General features: G+C 43.6%; 1 protein-coding gene across 2 annotated transcripts; it reads left to right on the top strand.

The window, feature by feature from the left end:
• Window positions 1-16,144, top strand: LOC121549629 (progranulin). 2 transcript variants are annotated; one of them, XM_041861535.2, is made up of 17 exons: window positions 1-149; window positions 313-369; window positions 908-1,048; window positions 1,377-1,514; window positions 1,719-1,832; window positions 8,487-8,622; window positions 8,829-8,938; window positions 9,173-9,302; window positions 9,511-9,602; window positions 9,796-9,943; window positions 10,158-10,255; window positions 10,521-10,772; window positions 11,133-11,369; window positions 11,675-11,944; window positions 12,200-12,433; window positions 13,849-14,106; window positions 14,484-16,144. In XM_041861535.2, exons 2-17 carry the CDS (start codon window positions 367-369, stop codon window positions 14,631-14,633), a joined length of 2,511 nt encoding a protein of 836 aa, XP_041717469.2. In that variant the 5' UTR covers window positions 1-149; window positions 313-366; the 3' UTR covers window positions 14,634-16,144. The 2 variants fall into 2 exon arrangements, with proteins under 2 accessions (XP_041717469.2, XP_041717381.2); XM_041861447.2 differs by having other exon boundaries at window positions 8,826-8,938.
• The last annotated feature ends 1,852 nt before the right edge of the window (window positions 16,145-17,996 follow it).

Raw genomic sequence — 17,996 nt, 5'->3', positions numbered from 1 at the left:
GATGACGATTTGGAACAAGCCCCTTGGTCACACCGTGCGAGTATCTTGTGATAAGCATGTTGTTTTCAGAAAAAAGCTGAAGTCATCCCAGATCGCAAAATACTCCAACCTCGCGTCGAATGAAGGATAATTTTACATTGCACACGAAGGTAGAGAACACATTTCATTCATTTTGTGTCACGCCTGACCAATTGATTTTGCTTAACTTGTTAGCTAATATGCGAGCCAAGCTAGCGACAACTGTCAGCTCTGTTATTCAATGTTGTTGTGATCATCTGATAATGGTGTACTCTTGTTTTCTTTCATCTTTAGAAGGCTAATTTATGACAATATTCCCTCATCTGCCCTCTTCTCAGACTGAATACAATGGTAAGAGATTCACCTCCAACTCTTTGTTGAGAATCAATTAAAATCATTGTAGGAGTATTAAATAAGCATTGTAGCTGAGTTAGCTAGCTACAGTACTTATTTGGAATGAGTTGGACGTGCTAAAAGTCCATTCTGATAACATTTTAGCAATCATGTTTCTGGACATGGGTTACTAGGCTACAGTGAGTGAGTGAGATAAATAGGCCATTTCAGGTTCATAGGTACACAGACGACATACTAGCTATGGCGGTTTTGTGTAGATAAAGACTTAAAGATTGGAGTTTACATTTTCTAGTGTGATCCAGCACATATAAATATTTGCCTAGAAAGGACATGAACCTCAGAGCAAATATATGGAGTTAAGCACAGATTTCTGCATTCCTAAAGTGGGCGAACGCAGTAGGCCTACAGCTGAAACATTGATCACCCTGTGTACAACGTTATTCATCACCACCACCTATTGACATAGCAGAATCAGAAAAATGAAGAAATATGTCTCGAGCACACAGTCTTAGGTTTTCTTAATCTCTCTCCTCAGACTGTGCAGATAGGGGTGGTGTGTCTGGCTCTGCTAGGCCTGACTTCAGCTCTGATTTGTCCCGATGGTGGGATGTGTGAAGATGGGAACACCTGCTGCAAGACGCCCAGCGGTGGATATGGCTGCTGTCCACTACCGAATGTAAGTGACTAGTCTCTGGTCTAAAGTTTCTGTGTGTGTGGTTGCTTGATTAAATTTGGTTACTGCAGGACATATTGTCAGTCTAGCTGACCCCGCTTTGAATCATACTGGTAGTGTGAAACATGCTTACTCAACACCATAGTGTGAAAGAACAAAGCTAAGAACATGCTGTAGCTAATTTTATGGCCATTGCTCAGCAAAACCATAATCAGCATTGATGGTCTTGCTAATTCTGTGGGGGTGCTTTTCATTCAATTGTTGTAACATAGCTATAAAATGGACTGTTTTGCTGCCAAAATCATGACGCTGTTTTGAATCCCATCTCCAGGCTGAGTGCTGCTCAGACCACCTGCATTGCTGTTATGAGGGGACAGTGTGTGATTTAGTGCACTCCAAGTGCCTTAATAAAACCGTCTCTCTGCCGTGGGTCAGAAGAGTTCCTGCCAAACACCTAATCGGCCATCTGGTAAAGGGAATGCAACGTTATTCTCCATATATCTGTGTATTTTTGTCTAGTATAATCTATTATATCTATGTTTTGTTTAATATAGATTATATTTCTTAATTTTATGAAGCCTATTCATTCATGGTAATTCACTTTGTTGCCTGAATAAATGTAACGCATGTTTCAAACTCACTCATTGGTATGTGTTGCCTGTCACTCCATTAGATGCTGGAGGGAGTGAAGGCAGTCAAATGTCCCGACGGCGAGGCAGAGTGTCCAGACGACACCACCTGCTGTCAACTCCCAGACGGTTCCTGGGGCTGCTGTCCCCTGGCCAAGGTACGTTACATACTTTTCCATAAGGCCTATTCCATATTTGGAAGTCCTCTTTGGGTGACATTTTGAGAGTATAAAATTGCAGAGATCAAAAATCTATAGGTGAATAATACAGTAGTGTTTTGCACATTTCAGCATATTTTAGTGCTGTCGAAATGAGGCCCCTTGCATATAACTGCTGCCTCAGAACCATTCTTTCTTCCTGTGGTCATACAATGTTCATTTGGAACAACCACTGTAATGTGTTGAAACAATGTTTCAGTTGATTTTGCAACTGTCAACACTGCACACTAAAATACCCTAGGGACCTTATTGAAATAATTGATTCATCCACACATTATAAGTTCCTCTGATCTTCTTGAGCGTGATAAATAAAATGGTAAGCTTGGCTTCAGGTATTAACAGAGTAAACATTTGTTTAGAAAGTGACTTGACCTGACTACTAGGCAGTAGATTAGACATAGTTAATGAAGTGAGTCCCAGTGACGGCTGGAGGGGTTTTTCACTAAACAGAAGCAAGGAGCTAGCTACATTCAGTAAATATTGAATATGTTTTTTACTTCCCTTTTCTATAGTATTTGCAAAAGCGGGCTCACTGACTCATGACCCTTGCCTTGTGAAATACTCCCTTGGTCTCTGAATTTTGATGGTAAATATTTGATTGTAATGGTTAACACTCCAGAATAGCGGGGAAAATGCTACTTAGGCCTAGGGTATTAATACTTTGAAACAGTGTGCTTGTGCCAGTTGGCAAATGTAGTTGAGTTGACTTGGGTGTGCATATACACAGATGGGCAGTAGGCCTATTTGGGTCCTCTGTAGCTCAGCTGGTAGAGCATGGCGCTTGTAACGCCAAGGTAGTGGGTTCGATCCCCGGGACCACACGTACACAAAAAAATGTATGCACGCATGACTGTAAGTCGCTTTGGATAAAAGCGTCTGCTAAATGGCATATTATTATTATTATATTATTTATTATAATTATTTGAAATAGGTATTTTAATTACTTTGGAGTATTTAGTCATACAGTGGGGGAAAAAAGTATTTAGTCAGCCACCAATTGTGCAAGTTCTCCCACTTAAAAAGATGAGAGAGGCCTGTCATTTTCATCATAGGTACACGTCAACTATGACAGACAAAATGAGGAAAAAAAATCCAGAAAATCACATTGTAGGATTTTTAATGAATTTATTTGCAAATTATGGTGGAAAATAAGTATTTGGTCAATAACAAAAGTTTCTCAATACTTTGTTATATACCCTTTGTTGGCAATGACACAGGTCAAACGTTTTCTGTAAGTCTTCACAAGGTTTTCACACACTGTTGCTGGTATTTTGGCCCATTCCTCCATGCAGATCTCCTCTAGAGCAGTGATGTTTTGGGGCTGTCGCTGGGCAACACAGACTTTCAACTCCCTCCAAAGATTTTCTATGGGGGTTGAGATCTGGAGACTGGCTAGGCCACTCCAGGACCTTGAAATGCTTCTTACGAAGCCACTCCTTCGTTGCCCGGGCGGTGTGTTTGGGATCATTGTCATGCTGAAAGACCCAGCCACGTTTCATCTTCAATGCCCTTGCTGATGGAAGGAGGTTTTCACTCAAAATCTCACGATACATGGCCCCATTCATTCTTTCCTTTACACGGATCAGTCGTCCTGGTCCCTTTGCAGAAAAACAGCCCCAAAGCATGATGTTTCCACCCCCATGCTTCACAGTAGGTATGGTGTTCTTTGGATGCAACTCAGCATTCTTTGTCCTCCAAACACAACGAGTTGAGTTTTTACCAAAAAGTTATATTTTGGTTTCATCTGACCATATGACATTCTCCCAATCCTCTTCTGGATCATCCAAATGCACTCTAGCAAACTTCAGACGGGCCTGGACATGTACTGGCTTAAGCAGGGGGACACGTCTGGCACTGCAGGATTTGAGTCCCTGGCGGCGTAGTGTGTTACTGATGGTAGGCTTTGTTACTTTGGTCCCAGCTCTCTGCAGGTCATTCACTAGGTCCCCCCGTGTGGTTCTGGGATTTTTGCTCACCGTTCTTGTGATCATTTTGACCCCACGGGGTGAGATTTTGCGTGGAGCCCCAGATCGAGGGAGATTATCAGTGGTCTTGTATGTCTTCCATTTCCTAATAATTGCTCCCACAGTTGATTTCTTCAAACCAAGCTGCTTACCTATTGCAGATTCAGTCTTCCCAGCCTGGTGCAGGTCTACAATTTTGTTTCTGGTGTCCTTTGACAGCTCTTTGGTCTTGGCCATAGTGGAGTTTGGAGTGTGACTGTTTGAGGTTGTGGACAGGTGTCTTTTTATACTGATAACAAGTTCAAACAGGTGCCATTAATACAGGTAACGAGTGGAGGACAGAGGAGCCTCTTAAAGAAGAAGTTACAGGTCTGTGAGAGCCAGAAATCTTGCTTGTTTGTAGGTGACCAAATACTTATTTTCCACCATAATTTGCAAATAAATTCATTAAAAATCCTACAATGTGATTTTCTGGATTTTCTTTTCTCCATTTGTCTGTCATAGTTGACGTGTACCTATGTTGAAAATTACAGGCCTCTCTCATCTTTTTAAGTGGGAGAACTTGCACAATTGGTGGCTGACTAAATACTTTTTTCCCCCACTGTATGTATTTGAAAGTTGTAAAAAAAAAAAAAGAAATGTAATTTGTAACAAGATGCTTCAGAGAATGGTATTTTATATTTTTATTTTATAGCGGTTCACAATTTTGTGGCCCTATGTCACCACGCCCCCACGTTTCTGAGGCAGGGAGCCCTGGAACGGGTTTGCCCCGAGAGAGTGGCCCAAGCCCTGGATCACTTTTGAGGATGTTCCGGTGTTTCAATACAATGGGTTTGACGGGACCGGCACATAGGCTGTACTCTGTGGAAAAACAAACGTTTTCTGGTTTCTATTAGTGCCAGCAAATAGGTTTTCACGGGTATAGGCCTGTTCAATGACACTCTTATCATAAATTTACATGCGTTGCAGGAACCTGGTGCACATATCATTAGCTTTGTGCTCAAAATCTACACTACCGGTCAAAAGTTTTAGAACACCTACTCATTCCAGGGTTTTTCTTTATTTTTACTATTTTCTACATTGTAGAATAATAGTGAAGACATCAAAACTATGAAATAACACATATGGAATCATGTAGTAACCAAAAAAGTGTTAAACAAATCCAAATATATTTTAAACTTGAGATTCTTCAAATAGCCACCCTTTGCCTTGATGACAGCTTTGCACACTCTTGGCATTCTCTCAACCAGCTTCATGAGGTAGTCACCTGGAATGCATTTCAATTAACAGGTGTGCCTTCTTAAAAGTTAATTTGTGGAAATTATTTCCTTCTTAATGTGTTTGAGCCAATCAGTTATGTTGTGACAAGGTAGGGGGGGTATACAGAATATAGCCCTATTTGGTAAAAGACCAAGTCCATATTATGGCAAGAACAGCTCAAACAAGCAAAGAGAAACGACAGTCCATCATTACTTTAAGACATGAAGGTCAGTAAATTTGGAAAATGTCAAGAACTTTGAAAGTTTCTTCAAGTGCAGTCGCAAAACCATCAAGCGCTATGATGAAACTGGCTCTCATGAGGACCGCGACAGGAATGGAAGTCCCAGAGTTACCTCTGCTGCAGAGCAAAAGTTCATTAGAGTTACCAGCCTCAGAAATTGCAGCCCAAATAAATGCTTCACAGAGTTCAAGTAACAGACACATCTCGGCATCAACTGTTTGAATCAGGCCTTCATGGTCAAATTGCTGCAAATAAACCACTACTAAAGGGCACCAATAAGAAGAAGAGACTTGCTTGGGCCAAGAAACATAAGCAATGGACATTAGACCGGTGGAAATGTGTCCTTTGGTCTGGAGTCCAGATTGGAGATTTATGGTTCCGACCGCTGTGTCTTTGTGAGACGTGGTGTGGGTGAACGGATGATCTCCGCATGTGTATTTCCCACTGTAAAGCATGGAGGAGGAGGTGTTGTGGTGTGGGGGTGCTTTGCTGGTGACACTGTCTGTGATTTATTTAGAATTCAAGGCACACTTAACCAGCATGGCTACCACAGCATTCTGCAGCGATACGTCATCCCATCTGGTTTGGGCTTAGTGGGACTATCATTTGTTTTTCAACAGGACAATGACCCAACACACCTCCACATCTGATGATATTTTAGCAAGAAGGAGAGTGATGGAGTGCTGCATCAGATGACCTGGCCTCCACAATCCCCCGACCTCAACCAAATTGAGATGGTTTGGGATGAGTCGGACTGCAGAGTGAAGGAAAAGCAGCCAACAAGTGCTCAGCATATGTGGGAACTCCTTCAAGACTGTTGGAAAAGCATTCCAGGTGAAGCTGGTTGAGAGAATGCCAAGAGTGTGCAAAGCTGTCGTCAAGGCAAAGGGTGGCTATTTGAAGAATCTCAAATATAAAATATATTTTGATTTGTTTATCACATTTCTGGTTACAGCATGATTCCATATGTGTTATTTCATAGTTTTGATGTCTGAACTATTATTCTACAATGTAGAAAATAGTAAAATTAAAGAAACTCTTGAATGAGTAGGTGTTCTAAAACTTTTGACTGGTAGTGTATGTCTTTACTACAGTTATGTCTGAGTTTTAGGAATTGACCCACCGGTATGTTCCGCTTAAGGTGTACCGGATGGTTACTATCTGCATGTAAAAGTGTATTCCTACTCTGCGCCTTGCGGAAGATGTTAGACTCCAACTTGTTTTCTTAATTTTTGTGGATTGTAAGATCCAAGAAGTCTATTTTCTCCCGACTTCTTCTCTCTGCTGTAAATTTGAGATTGGGGTCAGATAAGTGAATATAAGAAATTAACTCAGAGAGGAGAGCATCACTACCGTTCCATACCAGTAGGATGTCGTCTATGTATCTTTTCCAAAGGGCGACATTCTGGAAATATGGGTCAAATGAAGGTCTCCTTCCAGTGTACCATAAATTCGCATAGTTAGACACGAATGCAGCTCCCATCGTTGTACCCCGAATGTGTTAGTGGAAACTGCCCACGTATTGGAAGTCATTTGATGTGAAGGCAAGCCCTTATTTTTGTCATTGTTGTTGAGCTCCTTTCCTTTGTTTGCTGAAGTGCGAATGCCCACCTGAACGCAGTCTAAACCTGGTCTTCCCATCTGAACGCATTCTAAACCTTTTCTTCCCACCTGAACGCATTCTAAACCTTGTCTCCCCACCTGAACGCATTCTAAACCTGGTCTTCCCGCCTGAACGCATTCTAAACCTGGTCTTCCCGCCTGAACGCATTCTAAACCTGGTCTTCCCGCCTGAACGCATTCTAAACCTGGTCTTCCATGATGACAGAGGTGAGTGCTACGGGGCGATAGTCATTTAGTTCAGTTACCTTTTGCATTCTTGGGTACAGGAACAATGGTGGCCATCTTGAAGCATGTGGGAACAGCAGACTGGGAAAGGGAGAGATTGAATATGTTCGTAAACACACCAGCCAGCTGGTCTGCGCATGCTCTGAGGACGCGGCTAAGGATGCCGTCTGGGCCGGCAGCCTTGCGGGGGTTAACATGCTTAAATGTCTTACTCACGTCGGCCATGGAGAAGGAGAGGCCACAGTCCTTGGTAGTGGGCCTCGTCGGTGGCACTGTGTTATCCTCAAAGCGGGCGAAGAAGGTGTTTAGCTTGTCTGGAACCGAGACGTCGGTGTCGTGGCTGGTTTTCCTTTTGTAGTCTGTGATTGTCTGTAGACCGTGCCACATACGTCTCGTGTCTGAGCTGTTAAATTGCAACTCCACTTTGTCTCTATACTGTTTGCCAGTTTAATTGCCTTGCGGCATGAGTAGCTACACTGTTTGTATTCTGCCATATTCCCAGTCACCTTGCCATGGTTAAATGCGGTGGTTTGCGCTTTCAGTTTTGCGTGAATGCTGCCATCTATCCACGGTTTCTGGATAGGGTAGGTTTTAATAGTCACAGTTGGCACAACATCACCTATACACTTCCTGATAAACTCAGTCACCGTTTCAGTGTATTCATCTAAATTATTTTCGCAAGCTACCCGGAACATATCCCAGTCCACGTGATCAAAACAATCTTGAAGTGTGGTTTCCCGATTGGTCAGACCAGCGTTTAATAGTCCTTAGTACGGGTACTTCCTGTTTTAGTTTCTGCCTATAGGAAGGGAGGAGCAAAATGGAGTCGTGGTCAGATTTGCTGAAAGGAGGGCGAGGGCGGGGGAGGGCCTTATAACCATCCCGGAAGTTCGAATAGCAATGGTCAAGGATTTTAGCAGCGCAGTACAACAGTCGATATGTTGATAGAACTTCCGGCAGCCTAGTCCTCAAATTTGCTTTGTTAAAATCCCCGGCTACAATAAATGCAGCCTCAGGATATGTGGTTTCCAGTTTGCATAAAGTCCAGTGAAGTTCTTTGAGGGCCGTCGTGGTATCGGTTTGAGGGGGGATATACACGGCCGTGACTATAACCGTAGAAAATTATCTTGGGAGATACCTGGTCTTCCAGCCTGAACGCGTTCTAAACCTGGTCTTCCCGCCTGAACGCGTTCTAGACCTGGTCTTCCCGCCTGAACGCGTTCTAGACCTGGTCTTCCCGCCTGAGTGCGTTCTAAACCTTGTCTTCTCTTCTCTCTCAAGGCAGTGTGCTGTGAGGACAAGATGCACTGCTGTCCAGAGGGCACCAAATGTGACCTAGCCCACTCCAAGTGTGTGTCGCCCACCCTGGACACGTTCCTCATGAAGGAGAAAGTGCCTGCAAGGAAGAGGCAGACAGGTACTGAAGGGACAGACAGAAATAAATGACAAGATTATCATGAAGTTGCTGTTGAATTATGTTCCAGGGTTATGTTCGTTAGGGCACAAAATTAACGGAAAGCTATTTTTTTATTGGAATAGTCCAGTCACTTCCTTTTTCAGTCTGCTTTCTTCGGTTTGGTGCCTAATGAACACAACACAGTTCTCTTCCTGGTGTCTCAGTAGCTGTAGTTGGACAAGCAGTGACCTGCCCAAGTGGTAAGAGCACGTGCCCAGACGGAACCACCTGTTGCCTGCTGGCCAGTGGAGACTTTGGCTGCTGCCCCTACCCTGAGGTGAGTGGAGCTGGTGCTGGGTCATTTGAGTAGATCCTGGGTCACACAATCTTAAGCCATTTTGTTCAGCTGTGTGTTGCACAATGTGTGTTGCACACAGGCGGATGTGTAATAACTGTTAGTCACATGTCTAAGAAAGTGTTTCAACGTGAGGAAAGTGTAGCTAAAGGGAGATGTAGAGATCGAACATTTCAAAACTGATGAACTATGTTTTAAATCATGTGTTCTGTACAGGCTGTGTGCTGTACCGACAAACTCCACTGTTGCCCTGGCAACTCAACTTGTAACCTGGAGCATGAGATGTGCACTTCCCCCGATACACAGACTCCATTGGCCAAGAAGATCCCTGCCATCCCCAACGATGGTGAGGCACCAACCACTTCTCACCCTAATCGCTGGCTACTGGGATGTTACTAATTGAATTTGTAGTGTAAGCGTGTAATTTTCCAGTGAAATGAGTGGTTATGTGGTCCTTTTTGAATTCTATGCTCTTGTAAGAAAAGTATAACACAATTATTTTGTGAGTTTCTGTTGGTATACAATATATTTTTTAATGTGCATCTTTCTTTTAGTGGATTGTCCAGACAGGTTGTCATCGTGTCCTGAACTCACCACTTGCTGCCTGCTGGTGGATGGGAGCTATGGCTGCTGCCCTATGCCCAGTGTAAGTACTCTGCTCTGAGCCCAATGACTCACCACACATCTATAATCAGCTGCCAGGAAATGTGTCAGCTCCTGTAGAATTCAGCTGGATGAAGAGGAATTATTTTAGTTTGGCCAGATCTCTGTCTCTGTCTCTGTGACGGAGTACAAGTATGTATTTTTATTTATCAAGACCCCTCTGTTGCTCTCCGCAGGCTGTGTGTTGTTCGGATGACCTCCACTGCTGTCCACAGGGCACTACCTGTGACCTGGAACAGGGCACCTGTGTGTCTAAACATGGCCAAACCCCCATGGCTGTCAAATTCCCCGCCACATTGACCACCACATCCCTACAGAGCAGAGGTCCGAGACAAAGTTCTACATCAAACATTAGCGCATGATGTTAACATCAATTTGCAACCGACTATCCAAGTCGGGCTATTCAAGATAGACAGCTGCATAGTGACCAAGGAATGAAAGTTTATATTTGGCCAGATCTGTAGCTATTCTGCATCTCGCCAGAGGTGTCATGTCCATACGTTAACATGTGAAGGTCTGTGTGGTCTGTGTCCTCTAGTCAATGCTGTGCCCTGCAACGACTCTGTGGCCTGTGCTGATGGGAGCACGTGCTGTAAATCACTAGCTGGAGAATGGCTCTGCTGCCCCCTGCCCAAGGTACTGTGAACCCCTGTGTGAGTGTGTGTGTGTCAGCCATAATTCTTGTCACACTTGACAGTAGAGCTCAGCCCTTGAGACTCACCTGATTTATTAAATCTTACTTATAAATCTTATTCATGTTGCAAGTGTTGCCATTATTTTACAGTCAGTGGTGTTAAATTTGTCTTGTAGCATTCAAGATATGCAAACAGAAACACTATATAAACTGTGGACTCCTTCTGAACCAACAAAACCCACACTGATTCCTTTGAGCTTCCCATAGGCTATGTGTTGTGATGACCATCTCCACTGCTGCCCCCATGGGACCATCTGTAACTTGGTAGAGAGTACGTGTGATGACCCCTCCTCGGGCTCTGCCCTGGTTCCCATGCTGGACAAGGTGCCTGCCTTCAGCTATGTGTCGGAGAAGGAGCCGCTGCCCAACAGCAAATGTGAAGAATCCACGTCGTGCCCGGGCAAATCCACATGCTGCAAGACCACCACAGGAAACTGGGCCTGCTGCCCCTTGCCCAATGTACGGACATTTCCACATACACCCCCACTGACTTATTCTTTGCTAAGTCCTTGTTAAGGGTCTAACCTTTAGGCAACTTTACCTCAGGTTGAATCTGATTGAATGACGTCGATATTAAATTATATTCTTGAAGTAACTAGACATGAAATTGAATTGACTCTAATTGGAAATCACAACTGTCCCTGTACAGATTAAAGTCATAAGTGGTCCTAATTTGATAATGTTATGAATTGTCCTTTATTCCAGTCATCTCTGTCAGTCATTGAATTAAATCCGAGTCAAATAAGCATCACGTTTCTAACCTAAAGGTAGCCTAACTTATCTCAATAATAACAAGCCCATGGGTTCTCTGCCCTTCAGGCGGTGTGTTGCAACGACCACCTCCACTGCTGCCCCCACGGCAACGTGTGTAACCTGGAGGCCAGTACCTGTGATGATCCCTCAGGCTTCACCATGCCGTGGGTCACCAAGGTGCCAGCCCTCGCCACCCAGGCACCACTGGCCACTGAGAAGTGTGACGAACAGACCATGTGCCCCGGGGGCACCACCTGCTGCAGGCAGAACTCAGGACAGTCGGCATGCTGTCCTCTACCTCATGTGAGTTAACTCGCTCCCATTCAATGACTCCCTTCATAGAGACTGAGATGAATTGAAGAGTTGTGTATAATATTGTTTTAGACTTGACTCCGGGCCCTGGATGTGTGTTACAGAAGTTTCCTAAGCTGTCATATCTTCTGTTTTCTCACTTTAAGACACCAGATACTGTAGATCAGGGCCAATATTCATAAAGTGTCTCAGCACGACTACTCTTTATCAATACCGGCCCAGATTTGTTGTGATTACAAAACAAGGGCTCTTAACTGGAAGTTATGCTTTAAAATAATGTTATTGTTGCCCCTTAGGTGGTGTGCTGCGACGACCATGAGCACTGCTGCCCTAAAGGCTACACGTGTAATGTGGCCGAACAGACCTGTGACAAGCCCGGGCTCCTCAGCCTGCCCTGGGTCCCCAAGCTGCGAGCCCTGCCCCTGCATAGGGGGCTTCCCCAGGCCAGTACCCCCTCCGTCCCCCCAGCCAAGAACATGTGTGACCCCCACACTAGCTGCCCCAAAGATACCACCTGCTGCTTCATGAAAAAGGCTGGCAAATGGGGGTGCTGCCCCCTGCCAAAGGTAAGGAGGTTACTATGGAGCCTTTAGCTGTGGCAACCTTTCAAAATATTCTTATTTATGATTAACACAGTAATGGGAAGTTAGCACCATTTTACATAGCATAGAATTACCACTTAGTTGAAATTATGAAAATAATAGTCTTGGTTACTTACTTCTCTATGCTCCTTGTGGAGCATAAAGCTGCCTGAAATGACATGGTGATTATACAGTAGTAATCTCTGTATGACCTCACTGTAATGTTCTTCTCCTCCCCAGGCAGTGTGCTGTGCCGACGGAGACAACTGCTGCCCCAGCGGCTACAGCTGTGATAACCACAAGACCTCCTGCTCTAAGGGCCGCCTGACCATCCCTTGGTACCGCAAGGAGAAGGCCCTGACTGAGGGAGCCATGTTGAAAGACGTGAAGTGTGACGACAGGAGCAGCTGCGCCTCGGGGACCACCTGCTGCAAGCTGCCCACGGGAGAATGGGGCTGCTGTCCTCTGGTCAAGGTGCGTCTCCATTGACTTTCTGTGATAATGGATTGGATTTATACATTCCCATTCTTCTCTGCAGATCCTCTCAAGCTCTGTCAAGTTGAATGGGGAGCGTTGCTGCACAGCTATTTTCAGGTCTCTCCCGAGATGTTCGATCGGATTCAAGTCCGGGCTCTGGCTGGGCCACTCAAGGACATTCAGAGACTTGTCCCGAAGCCACTCCTGCGTTGTCTTGGCTGTGTGCTTAGGGTCGTTGTCCTGTTGGAAGGTGAACCTTTGCCCCAGTCTGAGGTCCTGAGTGCTCTGGAGCAGGTTTTCATCAAGGATCTCTCTGTACTTTGCTCCGTTCATCTTTGCCTCGATCCTGACTAGTCTCCCAGTCCCTGCTGCTGAAAAACATCCCCACAGCATGATGCTGCCACCACCATGCTTCACTGTAGGGATGGTGCCAGGTTTCCTCCAGATGTGACACTTGGCATTCAGGCCAAAGAGTTCAATCTTGGTTTCATCAGACCAGAGAATCTTGTTTCTCATGGTCTGCGAGTCTTTAAGTGCCTTTTGGCAAACTCCAAGCGGACTGTCATGTGCCTTTTTACTGAGGAGTGGCTTCCGTCTGGCCACTCTACCATAAAGGCCTAATTGGTGGAGTGCTTGTCCTTCTGGAAGGTTCTCCCATCTCCACAGAGGAACTCTAGAGCTCTGTCAGAATGACCATCGAGTTCTTGGTCACCTCTCTGACCAAGGCCCTTCTCCCCCGATTGCTCAGTTTGTCCGGGCGGCCAGCGCTAGGAAGAGTATTGGTGGTTCCAAACTTCTTCCGTTGAAGAATGATGGAGGCCACTGTGTTCTTGGGGACCTTCAATGCTGCAGAAATGTTTTGGTACCCTTCCCCAGATCTGTGCCTCGACACAATCCTGTCTCGGAGCTCTACGGACAATTCCTTCGATCTCATGGCTTGGTTTTTGCTCTGACATGCACTGTCAACTGTGGGACCTTATATAGACAGGTGTGTGCCTTCCCAAATCATGTCCTATCAATTGAATTGACCATAGGTGGACTCCATTCAAGTTGTAGAAACATCTCAAGGATGATCAACAGAAACAGGATGCACCTGAGCTCAATTTCGAGTCTCATCGCAAAGGGTCTGAATACTTATGTAAATAAGGTTTTTTGATTTGTTTTATAAATGTTCAAAAAAATTCTACAAACCTGTTTTTGCTTCGTCATTATGGGGTATTGTGTGTAGATTGCTGAGGAAATTGTTTTATTTAATCAATTTTAGAATAAGGCTGAAACGTAACAAAACGTGGAAAAAGTCGAGAGGTCTTAATACTTTCCGAAGGCACTGTATAGTACACACACACTTATATTTGTATTTGATTGGGACACTTTCCTTTTCTCTCTCTCTCCTTATTTCCCTCTATCCGCAGGCTGTTTGCTGTACAGACCAAGAGCACTGCTGCCCACAGGGCTACAGCTGCAACATGCAGACTGGGACCTGTGAGAAACCGGTAGAGGGTGTGCTCCCCCATACAATGCCCCTGACGAAGGTGGAAGAGTCCCAGCAGAGAGCAGCGGAGATGGGGGTAGATGTGAAGTGTGATGGCACTGGAGAGTACAGCTGTCCCAAACTGCAGACATGCTGCAAGACCTCACCCACAGAATGGTCCTGCTGCCCTGCACCAAAGGTAGCGAAACAGCTACTTGGAATGAAAATTCTTTGAATATTTAACTTGACATATGTAACTGACTTTTGACCATAAGTAACATTCAACTTTTTATACAATATTCTGCGCATTTAGATGTTAACATGCCCGGCAATTCAAGTGATCAGTCTGCCGCACATAGGTTCCAATGTTTGTGGGTGGTAAATTACATGCCCCCATCACTTCTATTGATTGTTAGCTTGTGGTGGCTAATGTTTGCTGATGTTTGTGGTGGCTGTTTAAAGAAAACCGAACCACAGTTTCTCCTGACCCATAGACTACTTTCAGGGTGAGGAACCATCTAACATCAAGTTGAAAAACCTTGAAATACTCCTTTTAAACTCGCTTTCTCTTCACAGGCAGTATGCTGCAGTGATGCCAAGCACTGCTGCCCCATGGGATACACATGTAACCTAGGGAAGGGAGGCTGCTCCCAGCAGGCGGAGTTGACCTGGGACATTTTCTTCACCCACAACAAAAAGAGAGACTTTGTTCCTTTTGGACTTTGAGCCAGTCAGGAAGCAGCACTGATCTAATGTTCCTCCCTCCAGCACTAACTAACCTGCAGAACATGCCATAAGAGGAACACAACCTTATGGACAAGGGACTGAATATTTTGTATTTTCTATCTATCTTTCTTTTTTTTGAAGTGAATGTATTTGGTTTTCAATTGGGGTAGAACCAGGAAATGGAAATGGTTGGAAGTCGAGAATTCAGCATCTACACCAAACGCCCATCTAGAGCGTTTTTTTTTTTATGCAGCTAGCTTGTCCGTTTGTCCCTCTTAATGTCTTTTAGATTTACGTTTAGTTACTTCTGCCCCATATCATGCCATTTTCTCTATGCAAATGAGAAACATTAATGTATTATAGTCTCTTGTTGGAACTCTCACTCTCCAGAATAAGCCTGCATTTGTATACAAAACTATTTTCAAGAACGCAGCTACATCCTATAAGAAAGGATGATTTTCATGTTTCGTTGATGTAGGGCACAACCTAGCATTAGTAAGTGACCGTTAGTGTATTGTTCTAGCTGGAAGCACTACGTAGCCATTGATCAGCCGACAGTGTTAGTGATTTAACATTTTGTTCGATTTTATTTCTGTTTTGGCTGCTGGTTCTTTATTTTCTGTGAAGTGAGGATCGAGATGGATGGTCCAACCTCAGACAGTTCTGTCATTAAAATTTGAATGCTGTCACTCAAACCCGTCAAGTCATAGCCATTTTCTTAAATGTGTAATTTCCATGGATCTATATACATCTTTATAATCGTATAGTTGGAATACATTACAATCAGTTGCATACAATGTATTTAAAGCAAAACCTTTTAATCAGTCATTTTATCTTGATTTCATAATACTCATTTTTGATCACTATTATGATCAATACAAATTATCATAAATAACTTTGTTTTAAATAAAGGATTGTGCCCATAGAGATCCTATTAAATTATTCTAATTCCTAATTCTATGGTTGTGCCTTTTAGGTTTTCAGTATAGGAATTACTTGGAAACCCCAGTTAAATGGTTTCTACATGCAATTTGTGGTGCTTTTACAAAAGTGATAGGGAAGTCAATCTAGTTCATAGGAATGATGTATGATTAAGGGCTTGTAAGTAAGCATTTCACTGTAAGGTCTACACCTGTTGTATTCAGCGCATGTGACAAATAAAATTTGATTTGATTGGTTGATATCAAAATGGACACCAAACACTGTGTTCTACCAGCCCTAGTAATACTAAGCAACAATACAACTTTGAAAATCAATGCATACACAATACCAGTTAGCGTATCATAACTACCGACTAACGTCCCAAATTTGTATCTGTACTCAATTATAGCTTTTTGTTTTGGATTTGACATTATTTATTTTAATAAATGTGATGTTATTAATAAAGGAAGGGCACGTTTCTCTGTTAATTCTAGTTTCCTTTTAAAATATTTTATCTCATTGAAGAGAGGGTGAATTTGTGTCAGTGATAAGTGTATGCCAACTGAGGTGAAATAAAATTGTTTAAAATATTTCAAAGTTTTCGTCATAAAACAACCATTTTGGGTGTGTTCGTGGCATTGTGATTTTGTACTGTATATGATTCCATGGGGGATTAGTCCTTTTCCAGTCAATCATGTGCAAATAGATTATCTGACATACTTTACATTTGTGTGTATGAATTTAGACATGAGCCATATAATTTCCTGAGCTGTACTGTAGGACAATTACATTTTAGTCATTTAACAGACAATCTTATCTAGAGCGACTTACAGGAGCAGTTACGCTTAAGTGCCTTGCTCAAGGGCACATCGACAGATTTTTCACCTATCAGCTCAGGGATTCGAAACATCGACCTTTCGCTACTGGCCCAATGCTCTTAACCGCTAGGCTACCTTCCGCCCCAATAATAAGCACAATAATAAGCAATGTATGAGTCATATTTTTGCCTGAACCTTGGAGGGGATGGTCATGGAGATTCCCAAGGAAAGGACACCTCAATTCCTATCCACTTCTCCCCTCTCCCTTTACATAGAGATCTGTATATAATGACGAGATGCTCATGTCTCCGCTCTAACAATGGGAGTCGTCCCAAAGGCGGAAAGGCCAGCAACAAGCTTAGGTCCAAAATAAGCCCATAGAAACGCATTGGGCTTATTTGCTTTCCCCCTTAGCCCCTTTTCCCCTCAGAAGTTGTTATGACGACCAATGAAAACAAGAGGTGTGAGTAGCAAGCAGAGGCATGAAGAGTAACAGAATCCTTGACCCTGCCCTGGCATATCACAGCTGGTGAGATGTGTCCCAGTTACCAGTGGACACAGCCAGGCTTGGCTCTGGTGCTCTCTGCTGGCTGCTAAGAGCCATAGACTAATCAGCCTCAGTGGAGGACAAGGGTAGAGAGAATGAGTTTTAACTCCAATGAGGCACGTCTGCACTATAATGCTCTGGCCCATGGCCCCTTTGGCTTTTACAACCCTTTGTTGTATTTTGACAAATGGACACGATTGTAAAGAGCCACAGTCCAAGGTTTCCAGTCATTTCAACTTGTACCGTACCGTAATTAGATAACTGTACCACTTTATCATGAATGGTTAGAAACAGAATTTAATTTGACCGCCACTGAGACAGACTTATGACAATGGACCTTTTCCAAGTCTATGTATAGCTAGATCCCAGGGCACTCGACCAGTACACGGATGAAACTCGCTGACCTGCTTATGTGTGTTCCTGCTGAGTGCCTCTCCATTGGTTTGTCCCTTCACCATTCAGATGTTGCCAGGTAAAATGTCTCATGGGTAGTATGTGTTTTTTGCTGACACCCCCTCCTCTGGCATGTTGCTAATTCCCATGGGAATGTGCGAATTCTGGGGATCAGAATTTGGGGCAGGGTAGCACACGGGTGTTGGATGGGATGGGAAGTATTATTGAACCAGTGCCAACGACCATACTTGTATGAAAAGTTTGACTTGACTCTACCATAACTTTTATCAGTGTCACTTTGATTAAAACTGTTAGTGGACTATTAAATTGCACTTTTTTGTCAATCAGTCTCAATACTGCTATTCTACCTTCATTGAGTTACACACTTATTTATCGATGTTATATCCATGTTAAACCTATGTATTTCATTCTCTATGACTGCCATAGTTATCAATACAAACTTGAACGTATCTTTGAAGATGATTGTACAAAAGAATGAGATGAGGACAGAGATTGGGAGGACAGTTCCATGTGGGGAGGCGGATGTATGTGTTGGTTTATTTAATGAACAATGACTACATCGTTAGTCAAAAGACACATTAAAAATATAAATATTCTAATAGTAAAACTGCTAGATAGACTCGAGACAGTACTCGAGTCTAGATACAGTAACAGTAATATGTG

This window comes from Coregonus clupeaformis, unplaced genomic scaffold (genome assembly GCF_020615455.1).
Source record: "Coregonus clupeaformis isolate EN_2021a unplaced genomic scaffold, ASM2061545v1 scaf0086, whole genome shotgun sequence".
In the NCBI taxonomy this organism is placed as follows: Eukaryota; Metazoa; Chordata; class Actinopteri; order Salmoniformes; family Salmonidae; genus Coregonus; species Coregonus clupeaformis.
Note: the sequence above shows the minus strand (reverse complement) of the source record. Positions and strands in the feature narration are given on the sequence as shown.

What these genes read in the sequence shown, in the direction of transcription:
- LOC121549629 (XM_041861447.2), top strand. An exon ending in GCTGCTGCCCCTACCCTGAG is followed by an intron (nt 8,939 to 9,172) that starts GTGAGTGGAGCT and finishes TGTTCTGTACAG; the next exon opens with GCTGTGTGCTGTACCGACAA. An exon ending in CATGCTGTCCTCTACCTCAT is followed by an intron (nt 11,370 to 11,674) that starts GTGAGTTAACTC and finishes GTTGCCCCTTAG; the next exon opens with GTGGTGTGCTGCGACGACCA.